At 56.9% G+C, this 17053-nt stretch overlaps 1 protein-coding gene across 1 annotated transcript; it reads right to left on the bottom strand.

Moving 5' to 3' along the window:
• Nucleotides 1–11440: 11440 nt before the first annotated feature.
• On the bottom strand, nt 11441–16415 carry ELAVL3 (ELAV like RNA binding protein 3). Its single transcript, XM_058821421.1, is given in 9 exon segments — nt 11441–11636; nt 12028–12353; nt 12471–12509; nt 13112–13131; nt 13133–13329; nt 13857–14010; nt 14238–14341; nt 15126–15405; nt 16407–16415. Coding segments are annotated over 8 exon segments (1128 nt in total). The 3' UTR covers nt 11441–11636; nt 12028.
• Nucleotides 16416–17053: the final 638 nt, after the last annotated feature.

Below are 17053 nucleotides of genomic sequence, written 5' to 3'. Positions count from 1 at the left end.
CCCGTGTCCCTCTGTCCCCCTGTCCATCTGTCCCTCTGTCCCCCTGTCCCCTCCGTTCCCCGTCCCTCTGTCCCGTCTGTCCATCTGTCCCTGCGCCGGTGGAGGACCAGGGTGGAATTTTCCCCCCAGTACCGCTCTTACTGGGAGCACTGGGGGGGAACTGGGAGCGCTTTAACCCCAGTACCGCTCTTACTGGGAGCACTGGGGGGGAACTGGGAGCGCTTTAACCCCAGTACCGCTCTTACTGGGAGCACTGGGAAGGAACAGGACATGGCTACAGCTAGCGGTGGGCGGGGCCAAACGGAGGGGCGGGATTATGCAAATCCTTGCACTGGGATTGGTGGGCAGGAGCAGCGCCCGGGACGGGACTGGGAATGGGACAGGGAATATGGAAACAGCAACCAGAGAGAGAATGTGGGATGGGGATTCGTGCAGATTTCTCAATTAAGCCATGTTTCCCCACTTTTAGTCTTCAATGGAGCCCAGGTGCCAGTTGTTTGCTGCTTGGTTTCTGCCTTCCCTTTCCTGCCTACAGCTTAACCCCTTTCTCTCCTTCCTGCTTTTGGGCCATCACAGGTCATGCAGATGATGCTGATGCAGATGGCTGATAAATAATTATCAAAGAGCTTGGGAATGGTCTGTATCAGGTATCAGTAACATTTAAAAATGCAGTATATGGACCATCAACCAATGAATTTAGCAACAGTTGCATAGTAACTAATCACCTTTCCTTTGAAGCCATCTTCATAGCATATTTACTTATAAAGGGAAAGCATTTGGTTTTTATTTTAACAAATACTACAAATCACCAACAGCCAGCTTAAGTGAGCATGGAAGACTGACAAAGACATTGTAATGTTTTTTCTTTTAAATCCCTCACAACCCCATCAAGTACTGGGGAGGCAGCTCAGCAAGGTTCAGCCCACAGCTGCCATCCTGTGCTCACGGAGAGCAACCTCTGCAGCTGTCCCAGCCTCGGGAAAGCACAGAAGAGGGCTTCACACAGATCAGGGATTAAGTCAGACCCAGGCTGGGCTCAGCTCAGCCACCATGGCACTGTTAGAAGCCTTACACCCTTTTTCTGTCAGATTGATTGTGGTTGTGGTGCAGCCACTGTGTTGCTGTCAATGCGCTCCCCTGCAGCCCAGCCTGGCATGGTGAGCAGGGGCTTGGGGTTCTGCCTCATGTGTTAAACATCAGACCAGAAGATAAAACAACAGATAAAACCCCTGCCCTGCCATGTGCCTCACTCTGCACCCCTGCTATGAGAGAAGGGTGAAAGACCCAGTCAGTTTTAGCTCTGTAAAGAAGCTACAGAGCAGTGATGAGTGCCTGAATCACATCCCCAGCAGCCGTCAGGGGAGTGAGGGCAGGAAAAAGGGCAGAGAAAGGGAAATAAAAAAACAACAGAGCCACCAAGACTGGAGGATGTGAGGATGAACCCAAAACTATGCTCTCCAAGAGCTGAAAGAACACATTTCTTAAAACAAGACATCCAAACCGGAATGAGGGACTCGCACTCTTTCCAGATCTTCCCAGCACCCCTTAAAAAACAAAAGCCATCAGTGGAAATGGGATGCTCCTTTAAGCCTTGCAGAGACTTTCTCCAGCACCACAAACCACCCTTCCTGCTGCTCTTCCTTCACCACTCAGGGCTGAGCCATGGAGACCTGCTTCTTTTGTGTGTGTGTGTGTGTGTGTGTGTGTGTGTATTTCAGAGTTTTTTAAAACCAAGAAAAAAATCAATACCATATTTTAAAAAGAGCCCCCAGAGCGTTGGGGAAAGTGGGCATAAATGTCAAACAAAACACAAAGAAAGACTGAGCTACTAAGGGATCATACTTAGAGCAGCAGTGGTGGGGTGGGAGGGAAGAAATACAGCAGACAAATTTAACACCATTTAGGAGAGTTTATACACAATGTTTTCATTGCAAGCAGCATTCAGACATGACAATTTAGTGATTTATCATATCCCAGCACACTCTTTCCCTGTCAAAGTGATAGGCAGAAGCAGCAGAGCAGCTCTGAACACACTGTTCACTAGAAGGCACCAGCAACAAACCCAGAACAGCTCCGTCCTTGGCCAACCCTGTCCCCTTGGGCCTTCTGAGAAGCTGGGATTTAGGAGAAGGCCTTGCAGGGGAGCAGTGTTTCAAATGTCAAAGGATTTAAAAATATACAAGGCTATGAAAGCTGATGGGACCTGAAAGTATTGAAGGAGAAGGTGTCCTAGGGAGCATCTTTGGCCAGTGCAGCTAGATAACCCTCAGATACCATTACTGGAGGATCTGGGAGGGAAGCCCAGCAGGAGATGTTGCAACATGAACTTCTGCCCCACATGAGAGGTTCCCAGAGACCAAAAACTCTGAGCAGAGCAGACAGGATCTGACCACAACACCTGCCTTGGGCCAAACCTGCTCTTCATTTTTCATGAGCCACACAGAAATGAGGCGTATTTATGATCACTTCTCTCACCAGAGCTGGTTGCAATCAGCACTGGATCCCAAAACTGCAGGAGAAGCCTTGTGTAGACAATTCTTCCTTCAAGGCTCAGCTCCAGTACCAGGCTCAAGACCTGGCATGCACATGCATTTGGCAGGGAGTAGCGAATCAAGGGGAAGAACATTTCAGGGTTTTTTTCAGCTGATAATTTCGGAGTTTACTTGGAATAAGCTTCCTCCCCAAGAGGGATTTCAATTCTATACATGCACAAAGAGGAGAAAACATTAACACAGCATTGAGACAGCTCTGTGCTGAGAGCAGTGGTTTTAAAGTCAAGGCCCTTGTATATCTGGGAGGGTGAAACCTCTGTGTTCAACCCTCTGGGATTATCACTTGGGCTTCCTGTGCTTCTCAAGCTCTCAAAGTAAAATTGACCCGCCAAACTCATCTTAGTCTCAATCCTAATACCTGCATCATCCTTCAGGTGTATTTCCTCACCATGAAATTGGAGTAGAAAATGCTTTAGGAAATGCTTTGCAGCCCCTTCTTCCCCAAAGGCACAATCTGCCTTAATTAGGAATGCTCTTCGAGCACAAGGTTTGGATGCAGCCAGTGAGACTCACATTTCAGAAGGACCATCAATGGTCTGATGAAGACACAGAACTTTCAAGCAGGTTGCTGGGACTGAGGAGGAGATTTGAAACCTGTTGACTTGCAGTTCTAGCAGAAGTGCAAAATGAAATGTAATGTAGTAGAACTGGAAAATGAAATGCTGTTAGACAAGGCTGCTCCCAAATTGGCTCTGCCTGGATCCACCTGCCCCGCAGCTCAGCCTTCTCCCTTTCTCCTCACTGCCCTCTGCTCAGCACCAACCCAAACCTGGGCTATTTCAGTTCATGTCAGACACAGAGCAGCTGATGGGCAGCAAATGCAGCCTTCCCAAAGTGGCTGCCCATGACCTGGCCTGCAGGGCAGAGCTCAGGGAGGAGGTGGCAGCTTCCTCAGTGGCTTTTCATGTCCTGTCTGTGCCATGCAGACACTGGCATGCATGGCACAGCTCTGTTTTGGCAGCCGGTCCCTTGGCAGGGCTGTGTGAGCACGGGGTAAACTCTCCTCCTTGCTGTGACACCTGGGCTGGCAGGGATGGCACAGTGACCTCGACCAGCCGATGCTGCCTGTGCCATCGCCTGGCACGGACATGTTTTATGAAAATCCTTTCGCTGGGATTTTTCTCCTGAGAAGCCTCAGAACAGGAATGGAACCAATAAGGATCTGCTGGCTGTGGACTGTGGGCTGGAGATGGTTCAGCCACAGGGGCAGCTTGGATTGGTCTCCTTTGCATTGTTTCTACTTGATGACCAATCATGGTCCCGCTGTGTCAGGACTGTGAGAAGTCCCACATTTTCATTATTAATTCCTTTCCAGCTTTCTGATGTCTCCTTGCTCTTTTAGAATAGTTCTAATATCTCATTCTCTTTTAATAGAACAGAGATCATAATAAATCAGCCTTATGAAAGGTGGGAGCAAGATTCTCACCTCTTCCCTCGTCCTGGGGACCCTCAAACACCACCACAAACAGCGGCTTGAGCTGGTCTGGGCAGCACCAAATAAAATAAAATAAAAAGCTTTAAAAATACAAAAAAAAAAAAAATCTAAAAATTAAATAAAAATAAATGAAAAACAAAATAAAAAGTGCTGAAAAGTGCTGTAAAAGTACCTGAAAAAGAAGTCCTGTAAAGCGCGACTGTGGCAAAGCACGACTGTCGTAAAAGGTGCCGTAAAGCGCGACTGTCGTAAAAGGTGCCGTAAAGCAGCACTGTCGTAAAAGGTGCCGTAAAGCAGCACTGTCGTAAAAGGTGCCGTAAAGCGCGACTGTCGTAAAAGGTGCCGTAAAGCGCGACTGTCGTAAATACGGCCGTAAAGCGCGACTGTCGTAAAAGGTGCCGTAAAGCGCGACTGTCGTAAAACCGGTCGTAAAGCGCGACTGTCGTAAAAGGTGCCGTAAAGCGCAACTGTCGTAAAACCGGCCGTAAAGCGCGACTGTCGTAAAAGGTGCCGTAAAGCGCGACTGTCGTAAAAGGTGCCGTAAAGCGCGACTGTCGTAAATACGGCCGTAAAGCGCGACTGTCGTAAAAGGTGCCGTAAAGCGCGACTGTCGTAAAAGGTGCCGTAAAGCGCGACTGTCGTAAAAGGTGCCGTAAAGCGCGACTGTCGTAAAAGGTGCCGTAAAGCGCGACTGTCGTAAAAGGTGCCGTAAAGCGCGACTGTCGTAAAAGGTGCCGTAAAGCGCGACTGTCGTAAAAGGTGCCGTAAAGCGCGACTGTCGTAAAAGGTGTCGTAAAGCGCGACTGTCGTAAAAGGTGCCGTAAAGCGCGACTGTCGTAAATACGGCCGTAAAGCGCGACTGTCGTAAAAGGTGCCGTAAAGCGCGACTGTCGTAAAAGGTGCCGTAAAGCAGCACTGTCGTAAAAGGTGCCGTAAAGCGCGGCTGTCGTAAAAGGTGCCGTAAAGCAGCACTGTCGTAAAAGGTGCCGTAAAGCGCGACTGTCGTAAATACGGCCGTAAAGCGCGACTGTCGTAAAAGGTGCCGTAAAGCGCGACTGTCGTAAATACGGCCGTAAAGCGCGACTGTCGTAAAAGGTGCCGTAAAGCGCGACTGTCGTAAAAGGTGCCGTAAAGCGCGACTGTCGTAAAAGGTGCCGTAAAGCGCGACTGTCGTAAAAGGTGCCGTAAAGCGCGACTGTCGTAAATACGGCCGTAAAGCGCGACTGTCGTAAAAGGTGCCGTAAAGCGCGACTGTCGTAAAAGGTGCCGTAAAGCAGCACTGTCGTAAAAGGTGCCGTAAAGCGCGGCTGTCGTAAAAGGTGCCGTAAAGCAGCACTGTCGTAAAAGGTGCCGTAAAGCGCGACTGTCGTAAATACGGCCGTAAAGCGCGACTGTCGTAAAAGGTGCCGTAAAGCGCGACTGTCGTAAATACGGCCGTAAAGCGCGACTGTCGTAAAAGGTGCCGTAAAGCGCGACTGTCGTAAAAGGTGCCGTAAAGCGCGACTGTCGTAAATACGGCCGTAAAGCAGCACTGTCGTAAAAGGTGCCGTAAAGCGCGACTGTCGTAAAAGGTGCCGTAAAGCAGCACTGTCGTAAAAGGTGCCGTAAAGCGCGACTGTCGTAAATACGGCCGTAAAGCGCGACTGTCGTAAAAGGTGCCGTAAAGCGCGACTGTCGTAAATACGGCCGTAAAGCGCGACTGTCGTAAAAGGTGCCGTAAAGCGCGACTGTCGTAAAAGGTGCCGTAAAGCGCGACTGTCGTAAAAGGTGCCGTAAAGCAGCACTGTCGTAAAAGGTGCCGTAAAGCGCGGCTGTCGTAAAAGGTGCCGTAAAGCAGCACTGTCGTAAAAGGTGCCGTAAAGCGCGACTGTCGTAAATACGGCCGTAAAGCGCGACTGTCGTAAAAGGTGCCGTAAAGCGCGACTGTCGTAAATACGGCCGTAAAGCGCGACTGTCGTAAAAGGTGCCGTAAAGCGCGACTGTCGTAAATACGGCCGTAAAGCGCGACTGTCGTAAAAGGTGCCGTAAAGCGCGACTGTCGTAAAAGGTGCCGTAAAGCGCGACTGTCGTAAAAGGTGCCGTAAAGCAGCACTGTCGTAAAAGGTGCCGTAAAGCGCGGCTGTCGTAAAAGGTGCCGTAAAGCGCGACTGTCGTAAATACGGCCGTAAAGCAGCACTGTCGTAAAAGGTGCCGTAAAGCAGCACTGTCGTAAAAGGTGCCGTAAAGCGCGACTGTCGTAAATACGGCCGTAAAGCGCGACTGTCGTAAAAGGTGCCGTAAAGCGCGACTGTCGTAAATACGGCCGTAAAGCGCGACTGTCGTAAAAGGTGCCGTAAAGCGCGACTGTCGTAAATACGGCCGTAAAGCGCGACTGTCGTAAATACGGCCGTAAAGCGCGGCTGTCGTAAAAGGTGCCGTAAAGCAGCACTGTCGTAAAAGGTGCCGTAAAGCGCGACTGTCGTAAATACGGCCGTAAAGCGCGACTGTCGTAAAAGGTGCCGTAAAGCGCGACTGTCGTAAATACGGCCGTAAAGCGCGACTGTCGTAAAAGGTGCCGTAAAGCGCGACTGTCGTAAATACGGCCGTAAAGCGCGACTGTCGTAAAAGGTGCCGTAAAGCGCGACTGTCGTAAAAGGTGCCGTAAAGCGCGACTGTCGTAAATACGGCCGTAAAGCGCGACTGTCGTAAAAGGTGCCGTAAAGCGCGACTGTCGTAAAAGGTGCCGTAAAGCAGCACTGTCGTAAAAGGTGCCGTAAAGCGCGACTGTCGTAAAACCGGTCGTAAAGCGCGACTGTCGTAAAAGGTGCCGTAAAGCGCGACTGTCGTAAAAGGTGCCGTAAAGCGCGACTGTCGTAAAAGGTGCCGTAAAGCAGCACTGTCGTAAAAGGTGCCGTAAAGCGCGGCTGTCGTAAAAGGTGCCGTAAAGCAGCACTGTCGTAAAAGGTGCCGTAAAGCGCGACTGTCGTAAATACGGCCGTAAAGCGCGACTGTCGTAAAAGGTGCCGTAAAGCGCGACTGTCGTAAATACGGCCGTAAAGCGCGACTGTCGTAAAAGGTGCCGTAAAGCGCGACTGTCGTAAATACGGCCGTAAAGCGCGACTGTCGTAAAAGGTGCCGTAAAGCGCGACTGTCGTAAAAGGTGCCGTAAAGCGCGACTGTCGTAAAAGGTGCCGTAAAGCAGCACTGTCGTAAAAGGTGCCGTAAAGCGCGGCTGTCGTAAAAGGTGCCGTAAAGCAGCACTGTCGTAAAAGGTGCCGTAAAGCGCGACTGTCGTAAAAGGTGCCGTAAAGCGCGACTGTCGTAAAAGGTGCCGTAAAGCGCGACTGTCGTAAAAGGTGCCGTAAAGCAGCACTGTCGTAAAAGGTGCCGTAAAGCGCGACTGTCGTAAAAGGTGCCGTAAAGCGCGACTGTCGTAAATACGGCCGTAAAGCGCGACTGTCGTAAAAGGTGCCGTAAAGCGCGACTGTCGTAAAAGGTGCCGTAAAGCAGCACTGTCGTAAAAGGTGCCGTAAAGCAGCACTGTCGTAAAAGGTGCCGTAAAGCAGCACTGCCGTAAAGCCGGCCGTAAAGCGCGACTGTCGTAAAAGGTGCCGTAAAGCGCGACTGTCGTAAAACCGGCCGTAAAGCGCGACTGTCGTAAAAGGTGCCGTAAAGCAGCACTGTCGTAAAAGGTGCCGTAAAGCAGCACTGTCGTAAAAGGTGCCGTAAAGCAGCACTGCCGTAAAGCCGGCCGTAAAGCGCGACTGTCGTAAAAGGTGCCGTAAAGCGCGGCTGTCGTAAAACCGGCCATAAAGCGCGACTGTCGTAGAAGGTGCCGTAAAGCAGCACTGTCGTAAAAGGTGTCGTAAAGCGCGACTGTCGTAAAAGGTGTCGTAAAGCGCGACTGTCGTAAAAGGTGCCGTAAAGCAGCACTGTCGTAAAACCGGCCGTAAAGCAGCACTGTCGTAAAAGGTGCCGTAAAGCGCGGCTGTCGTAAAACCGGCCGTAAAGCGCGACTGTCGTAAAAGGTGTCGTAAAGCGCGACTGTCGTAAAAGCGGCCGTAAAGCAGCACTGTCGTAAAAGGTGTCGTAAAGCACTAATGTCTATCCCACTGCAGCGCGTAACTGGCACAACCAATCCCTGATATCCCTCCGCGTTGTCGCCTTCACCTTCCGCACTCCCAGCACCGAATGGGACTACTTTGTGTCACGATTCGTCCGCACAGCCACATCCACACACACAAACCGGGCACCGAGGAGGGGGAGGCTGGAATATGACAGCTGCTTTAACAAATACAGCACAGATAGAGAATTATTTTGCCCCTGCAAACGCCAACCCTTTGATGCCAACAAAAAAGAATTTCGAAAAAGAACTGGTCCCAAACAGCTCCAGAGTCCCAACAGTGTTTGGGACTGATTTCTCAACCCAAAAAGAGACACTAAACCCTGAAAATTCGCCAGCATTAATCCTAAAATTAGAAAACTCACAAAAATATTTTGATAATTTTCAACTAAGAGACTGGCATGAAGTCAGACACCAGATTTGCAAAGAAGAAAATCTAAATCCTTTAGCTATGCCTGTGCTTTCAGCCAGCCAGCCAGCCACTGGTCCTAGAACACGGGTGGCTGTCCCACCTCATGAGATAAAAGAATTGCGAAAAGCAATAAGGGACAGTGGTATAGTGGTATCTGCTCCCCATATTTTAAGCAACTGCTGAAAAGTACCCTGCTAGGACATACACTCACACCATATGACTGTAAAAATCTTAAATCTTGCTAGTATAATTCTCACAGACTCACAATATATGCTATGGGAACTCAAATGGACATTATTGAAAATAATGCCAATGCAGAATGTAAAAGAGGTATCAAAGCCCTCGGAAAAGAAAAACCCTCAGTGCCTGAAATGATTGATGCCTGTAACAAAATTGTGAGTCCACAGCAAGTGGCAATTATCCAGGCAAATGAACTTGGAAAAAACTATAGGAGAAAAAATTGAAAGGGGGAAAATGTGGGAAACGTGAGGGAAAATTAAGGGAAACGTGAGGGGAAAAGAGTGGGAAGCGTGAGGGGAAAATGGTGGGAAATGTGAGAGGAAAAGGTGGAAAATGTGAGGGGGAAAATGGAGGGAAACAAGGGGGGGAAGGTAGAAAACGTGAGGGGAAAAGGGCGGGAAGCGTGAGGGGGAAAGGGCAGGAAATGTGAGGGGAAGATGGAGGAAAACCTGAGGGGAAAATGGAGGGAAACAAGAGGGGGAAAAGGCAGGAAAAGTGAGGGGAAAATGGCAGCAAACGTGAGGGGAAAAGAGTGGCAAATGTGAGGGAAACCTGAGGGGAAAATGGAGGGAAACAAGAGGGGAAATAGCAGGAAAAGTAAAGGGGGAAATGGTGGCAGATGTGAGGGAAACCTGAGGGGAAAATGGAGGGAAGCGCGAGGGGAAATGGCCGACACTCCCCCCGCCGTCCGTCCATTCCTGCCAAAACCATGCACAAATTCTGCCTTTAAAATTTTTTTATTGATTTTTTTCCATGAAAAATACAAAGAGTCGAGTCCAGGGGTGGGGGCCGGGGGGTCCCGGTCCCCTCCGAGGGGTCCCGCAGTGCCACAGGGGGGTCCCTGGGCACCTTTTGTCCCCGCGTTGGGCCCCCCAAAAACGGGCCGGGGCTGAGGTGGGGACCCCTTATTGCTACTGAATTGGGGGTCCCCTGGCCCCCCTCCCCAAATTCCGGGGCTGGATGATCCCTGGAAAAGGGGATGGGGGGGTCAGAGTTTGGGGGGGGGGGGTGGTGATGGCGGATCTGGACACGGGGGTCGCTCCTAAATATTTATATTAATAATAATTAAAACTACAAGAAGCTTCACACAGGCACGACACAAAAAAACCAGGAGCCGGGGTGGGTTTGGGGAAGGGTCTGGGGAGAAAAAAGAGGGTCCCGGGGAGTGCCAGGATCAGGGAAAAACCAGGGGAGAATAGGAAATAAATGGGAACTAAACCACTGAAAAGTGAGAAATTATCCCGACGGCGAAGGGAAAATAAATAAGAATTGCAATAATAATAACAATAACAATAACAATAATAATAATAACATCAATAATAATTAATAAGAAGAATAATTAAGAATAATAACGATGAGTAAGGGGGAACTCAGGATTGGGGCTTTTCAGGTGGGGTTCCGCCCTTTTGTTTTTTGGACAGGAGGCTCCAAACTCCAGCAAGAGGAGTAATTTGGGGCAAAAATCGCCCATTTTGAAGAATTTGGGAAGGCGGGGGGGGGAAATGTGACACAACACATCCCCTCCCTCCCAGTTTTGGGGTACCAGCACAATCCCTGGCATTTCAGTGCCCCTGGCCCCCCAAAACTTGCCTTGATCACTCTTGGGGTTCATAAGCTGCTTCCAAGGAACTCGGGGAGCACAAAGCAGGTTCTCACCCCCTCTGGAAAAGGCGATTGTGGGGATTTTGGGGGATATCTTTTAATATTCTGCTATAAAAATAGATGGATTTGGGCTGGCGGCTGCCGAGGAGCCACTGCTCCCTGCGCCAGTCACGCTCCTCCTTACCTGATAACGGGTAACAGGTCTGATTAAACACCCGATTAATCCTTACTTTTGTTCTTCCTCCCCAAAAATTCCTCCCCCTCCCCCAGAAAATGAAGGAAAGATGTGGAAAGGAGGAGAGAGCGAGAAGAGCCCCCTCCCCTTCCCCTTGCTGGAGTCCTGGAGCAGAGGGAAGGGGGGGCACAGCCCCCACCTGGACACACCTGGATCAGGTGGGGGGGGCACCGCTCCAGGTGGTCCGGCCACTGCCGGAGTGGTGGGGTTGGGGTACCCGGGGGGGTCCCAGGTGTGTCCACAGCATCCTGGGGGGGTCTCCAGGGCCCGTCCCAGTGCCCTGCAGCACCTGGAGGAGGCCGCCGGGGACAGGTGAGGGTGTCCAGGTGTCCAGGCTGTGCGTCAGGTGTCCCCACGCTGTCCTCAGTGGCCATGGAGGGGGCTCGGGGGTCTCCATGGTGTCTGTGGCGCTCATGGGGGGGGGTCCCCAGGGTCTCCAAGGTCTCCAGGTGCGTTTCTCCATCTCCTGGAGACCCAGGATGTCGTTGGTGTCCATGGAGGGCCTGCCCAGGACCTGAACTGGGTTTCTCTGTGGTCTCCATGCTGCTCATGGGGGGGACCCTGAGGTCTCCAGGTCTTCATGTGGTTTTCTCCATGGTCTCCATGGTGCTCATGGGTGTCCCTGAAGGTCTCTCAAGGTCCTTGAAGGTCCCCAGGGTCTCCAGTTGGGTTTTTCCACGGTGTCCATGGGGGTCCATGAAGGTCCCTGAAGATCTCAAAGGTCCCCAGGGTCTCCAGTTGGGTTTCTCCATGGTCTCCATGGTGCTCATGGGGGTCCCTGAAGGTCTCTCAAGGTCCCTGAAGGTCCCCAAGGTCTCCATCTGAGTTCCTCCATGGTGCTCATGGAGGTCCCTGAAGGTCCCCCAGGTCTCCAGTTGGGTTTCTCTGTGGTCTCCATGGTGTCCATGGGGGGGACCCTGAGGTCTCCAGGTCTTCATGTGGGTCTCTCCATCTCCATGGTGTCCATGGTGTCCCTGAAGGTCCCTCAAGGTCCCTGAAGGTCCCCGAGGTCTCCAGTTGAATTCTTCCATGGTGCCCATGGGGGTCCCTGAAGGTCCCTGCAGGTCCCCAAGGTCTCCAGTTGGGTTTCTCCATGGTCTCCATGGTGTACCCCAAGGACCCTGAAGGTCCCCAAGGTCTCCAGTTGGGTTTCTCCATGATTCGCACTGAGGTGATCCCCAAACCCTCCATCCCAATTCCACTACAGCGCTCACAGGGGGGGTCCCCACACCCCCACGGGAGACCCCCACACCTCCCCATGGACATGGAGCACACCAACCTCAGGCCTTGTGCTGCTTGGTGGCCTTGAAGGACACCTGGAGCACCCCAATTCCACCAGGGGGGATCCCCACACCCCCACAGGAGACCCCCACATCCCCATGGGATGGGATGGGATGGGATGGGATGGGATGGGATGGGATGGGATGGGATGGGATGGAGCACACCAACCTCAGGCCTTGTGCTGCTTGGTGGTCTTGAAGGACACCTGCAGCACGCGCTCGCCCAGGCGGTAGCCGTTGAGGCTGGCGATGGCCATGGCCGCCTCCTCGTAGTTGGTCATGGTGACGAAGCCGAAGCCCTTGCACTTGTTGGTGGCGAAGTCGCGGATCACCTTGACATTGGTGACGGCGCCAAAGGGCCCGAAGAGCTGCCACAGGACGCTCTCGTCCGCCTCGGGCGCCAGGTTGTAGACGAAGATGCACCAGCCCGGCCCGGGGGTGCCCAGGCCCACCCCGGCCAGCGCCGGCACCGCCTCGATGGCCAGCGGGGAGAACCTGGGCAGCAGCGACAGCGGGCTGGCCCGGGGTCAGCCGGGGGTCCTGGGGGGCCCTCCTGGGCTGGGGAGGGTCCCCAGGGTGGGTTTGGGGGGGGTTTGGGGGGTGCTGTGTTACCTCTTCACCCCGTAGGCCACGTTCAGCAAATTGTCCAGGCTGGGGGGTGAGGGGCTGTTAGGGGGGACAGCAAGGGGGTCTCTGTGCCCACAGGGGGGTCCCGCCCCTCAGAGACCCCCACCCCAGGCACTCCCAGGATCATTAAGGGGTTTCTGTTTCCACACCCTCGGACCATCGCAGGACCCCCAATCCCAGGGATGTCCCACCCCTCCAGGACTCCCATTACTACGGGTGTCCCCCATACCCAGCCCCCCTGGACCCCCATTCCCAGGGTCCTCTCAGCCCCCTCAAGACCCCTGCCCCCGTTCCCAGAGGTATCTTACCCCCCGCAGCCCCCCAGGACCCCCATTCCTGGGGCTACCCCCCATTTCCAGCCATTGGAAATCCATTCTGGGGGTGTCCCCAATTCCAGGCGTGTTCCCCCATTCCCAGCCCCCAAGACCCCCAGGGATATCTCACTCCCCCAGCCCCCCAGAACCTCCATTCCGGGGGTGTCCCCCCCATTCCCAGAGGTATCTCACCCCCCCAGCCCCGGGGTGTCCCCCATCCCCGGTGTCCCCCCCATTCCCTTGGTCCCCCCCCCATTCCGGGGGTCCCCCATCCCCGGTGTCCCCCCCCATCCCGGGGGTCCCCCCGCTCACCGGAAGCGCTGCGGGGGGGGGGTGCAGCGCCCCGTAGCGCCGGGCCCCGGGGCACAGGCTCAGCAGGGCCCCCCCCGATTTCTGCCCGGGGCTGTTGGCGAACTTGACCGTGATGGGCTCGGCCGCGCCCAGCGGCTTCTGCCCGTGCAGCCCCCGCACCGCCTCCTCCGCCTCCACGCGCTTGTCGAAGCGGATGAAGCCCACGCCCCGCGACACACCTGCGCAGGTGATGGGGGGGGGTCGGGGACAGCCCCCACAGAACCCCCTGAATCCCCCAGAAACCCCCAAAATCCCCCAGGACTCCCACCCCAAGGAGGTCCCACCACCCAGAACCCCCCAGGAGTATCCCAGGACCCCCAGAACCCCCAAGGACCCCCCACTCCAGGGATGTCCCACCCCCCAAAATCCCCCAGGACCCCCACCTCAGGGATGTCCCACCCCCCAGAACCCCCCAGGAGTGTCCCAGCTCCCCCAGGACCCCCAGGACCCCCACCCCAGGGCTGTCCCCTCTCCCAGGACTGTCCCACCGACCCCCAGGACCCCCCATCCCAGGGCTGTCCCACCCCTCAGGAGTGTTCCACCTGCCCCAGGACCCCCAAGACCCCCAGGACCCCTAGAACACCCCCCCATCCCAGGGCTGTGCCCCCCTCCCAGGGATGTCCCACCTCCCCCAGGACCCCCAGAACACCCCCCCCCCCAGGGCTGTGCCCCCTCCCAGGTGCGCCCCGAGCCCCCCCGGCCTCACCTGTGACCTGGTCCACGAGGATGCGGGAGGTGATGATGCGGCCGTACTGCGAGAAGAGCTGCTCCATCTCCTTCTGCCCCATGGCCTTGGGCAGCCCGCTCACGTACAGGTTGGCGTCGCGGATGGACGCCGAGCTGGGCCGGGCGTAGGACACCTGTGGGGACAGGTGAGCCCTGGGGACCCCCGGGGAACCCCGGGGAGACGGGCAGGGCCCACCACAGAGGGACCCACGAGTGTCCCACCCACCACAGAGGGACCCACGGGTGCCACTTCCACCAGAAAGTGCCCCACAAGTGCCCCCCTGGAGGATCCTGCATGTGCCCCCCCCACCCCAAAGCCCCCCAGGTGCCCCCAAAGCCCCCCAGGTGCCCCCCGTGTCACCTTGATGGTCTTGGTCTGCAGCTTGAGCCCGTTGAGGGCCCCGATGGCCCGGTCGGCGTCGCCGGCCTCCACGTAGTTGACAAAGCCGTAGCCCAGGCTTTGCCCTGGGGACACCGTGTCACCGTCATCACCGGGGTGGCACTGTCCCCTGTGCCCCCAGAGCCACCCCAGCCCTGTCCCCAAAGCCACCTGGGTCCCTGTCCCCTGTGTCCCCTGTGCCCCCAGAGCCACCCCAGCCCTGTGCCCATGTCCACCCTGCCAGCCTCGCTGTCTCCCTGTGTCCCCATGGATGTGACACTCGGGGTCAAACCTGGGGGCACAGGGACACCGGGGGGACAGGGACAGGGTCATGGGGACAGGGGAGGGACACCGAATTAACCCAGCTCCCACGGTCACTGTCTATCCCTGTCCCCACAGGTCCCTGTGCTCCCTCTCCCTTCCCATGTCACCGTATCCCATTTCCCCGTGTCCTGTGTCCCTTGTCCCACTGCACATGTCCCTGTGCCCATGTCCCAGACCTCCCATCCCCACGTCCCCGTGCCTTGTCCCTGACCTGTGTCCCCATGCCCTGTCCCTGTGCTCTGTCGCCCCATGTCTTTTCCCTGCCTCACATCCCCCTGTCCCCATGTCTCCCTGCCCTGTCCCCATGCCCTGTCCCCATGTCCTGCCCCTGTCCCCCCCTGTCCCCACGTCCTGTCCCTGCCCCATGTCCCCCTGTTCCCGTGTCCCCTCCCGTACCGGTGACCTTGTCCCGGACGAGCTTGCAGGACTCGATGTCTGCCCTGTCCCCGTGTCCCCATGTCCCCGTGTCCCCATGTCCCCCTGCCCATGTCCCCATGCCCTGTGTCCCCGTGCCCCCATGCCCTGTCCCCGTGTCCCCTCCCGTACCGGTGACCTTGTCCCGGACGAGCTTGCAGGACTCGATGTCGCCGAGGCTGCCGAAGAGGCTCCTCAGCTCCTCCTGGCTCATGGACTGCGGCAGGTAATTCACGATCAGGTTCGTTTTGCTGTCGTCGGCCACGGGCGGGGGACCCGGGGGGGCCCCGTTGGGCAGCGCCGCCGCCACCCCCGGGCCCGGCACGGCCACCACGGGCACGGGCACGGGGACGGGGCCGCAGCCCGAGGGCCCCGCGGCGCTGGGAGCCTGCGCCTCCACCGTGCTGAGGATCTGCGGGGGACAGGGGTGTCACAGGGGGACAGCAAAGGGACAGGGACAGCCAGGGGACGGGGACGGGGACAGTGCGGGCATGGCCAGGGGACAGGGACAGGGACAGGGACAGGGCCCGCGGCGCTGGGAGCCTGCGCCTCCTCCGTGCTCAGGATCCGCTGAGGGGACTGGGGTGTCATGGGGAGGACGGGGACAGCGAGGGGACAGGGGGTGTCACAGCGAGGGGACAGGGACAGTGCGGGCATGGCCACGGTGAAGGGACAGGGACAGCACACTGCGGGACGGTGGGGACAGCAAGAGGACAGGGCCAGCGGGAGGAGGCGGGGACACGGCCAGGGGACAGGGACAGCGGGATGGTGGGGACAGTGACAGGGCGGGCATGGGGACAGCGCTGCGGGGACGGGGACACGGGATGGTGGGCACGGGGAGGAGGGGACAGCGGGAGGAGGCGGGGACGCGGCACGGGGGACAGTGACACCCGGGTGGGGCCATGGGGATGGGGGGGGACAGTGACAGTGACACCCGGGTGGGGCCATTGGGGGGGGGACGGGGACAATCCCCCCATTGTGCGGCAGCGCCCCCGCCCCTTCCCCCCCTCCCCAGTAGCGCGGGGTGGGTGACAATGTGACAATGGCCCTTTGTCACCGGGCGATGGGGACACCCGGGGCCACCAGCCACGGCCCGGGAACGGCGACACGCGGGGACGGCGACACGCGGGGACGGCGACATGCGTGTGGCGTGTGCCCCCCGCCCCAAAACCCAAAACGGGCGCGGTTTGGGGAGGGGTCCGCGCCCCTCCGTCGGCCGCGCGTGTCCCCGCAGGTGCCACCCGCGAGTGACGCCGCGTCCCCAACGGAGCGTGTGACACCGAGAGGAGTGGGGGGGGTGGGAACTGGGGGTGGGGGCGGCACGGGAGGGGGATGGGATGGGATGGACGGGAAATGGGGGGGATCCCTGCAATCCCCCTCCCCAAATCCCCCCCACCCCCACCCCGTTCTTACCGTCACCATCGTGTCACCGGGCGGGGGGGGGGCCCCGCACGGCCCCGAGGGCTCGGGGGGCCCGGGGGGAGGCCGGGGGGGCTCCGGGGGTCGCGGCGGCTCCGGGCGCTGCGAGCGGCGGCCCCGGCTCGGTCCTTTAAACGTCCTTGGGCGGGCGCGGGGCGGGGCCCCCCAAAAACCGCCCCCCCCCCCAACACCACACCCCCCTCTACCGAGATGGTTCAGTCCGCGGCCCCCCCTCCCAAAAAGGTGGGTTCGACCGTTCCCCCCCCTCCCCAAAAGGTGGGTCAGCCCGGCCCCCCCCAAAAAGTGGTTCCATCCGCGCCCACCCCCCAAAGGTGGGTCCGACCGTCGTCCCCCCCCTAAAAGAGATGGATCAGTCCGCCCCCCCCCAAAAGAGGTGGGTTGGGTCAGTCCGCCACCCCCCCCCCAAAAAAAAGAACCGCCCCCCCCAGGACAAGAAGCCCCCCGAGACCCCCCAGGCCCCGCCCACGGGACGAGGAGGAGGAGGAAGGACGGGGAGGGAGGGAGAGGAGGAAGAAAGAGGGAATGGAGGAGGAGGAGGAGGAGGAGGAGGAAGGAGCGGAGCAGAGAGCGCAGGAAGGGTGGGGGGAGGAAGAGGAGGAGAAGGAGGGATGGGGATGAGG

The sequence above is a fragment of the Ammospiza caudacuta genome, chromosome 29 (assembly GCF_027887145.1).
Source record: "Ammospiza caudacuta isolate bAmmCau1 chromosome 29, bAmmCau1.pri, whole genome shotgun sequence".
Lineage (NCBI taxonomy): Eukaryota > Metazoa > Chordata > Aves > Passeriformes > Passerellidae > Ammospiza > Ammospiza caudacuta.
Note: the sequence above shows the minus strand (reverse complement) of the source record. Positions and strands in the feature narration are given on the sequence as shown.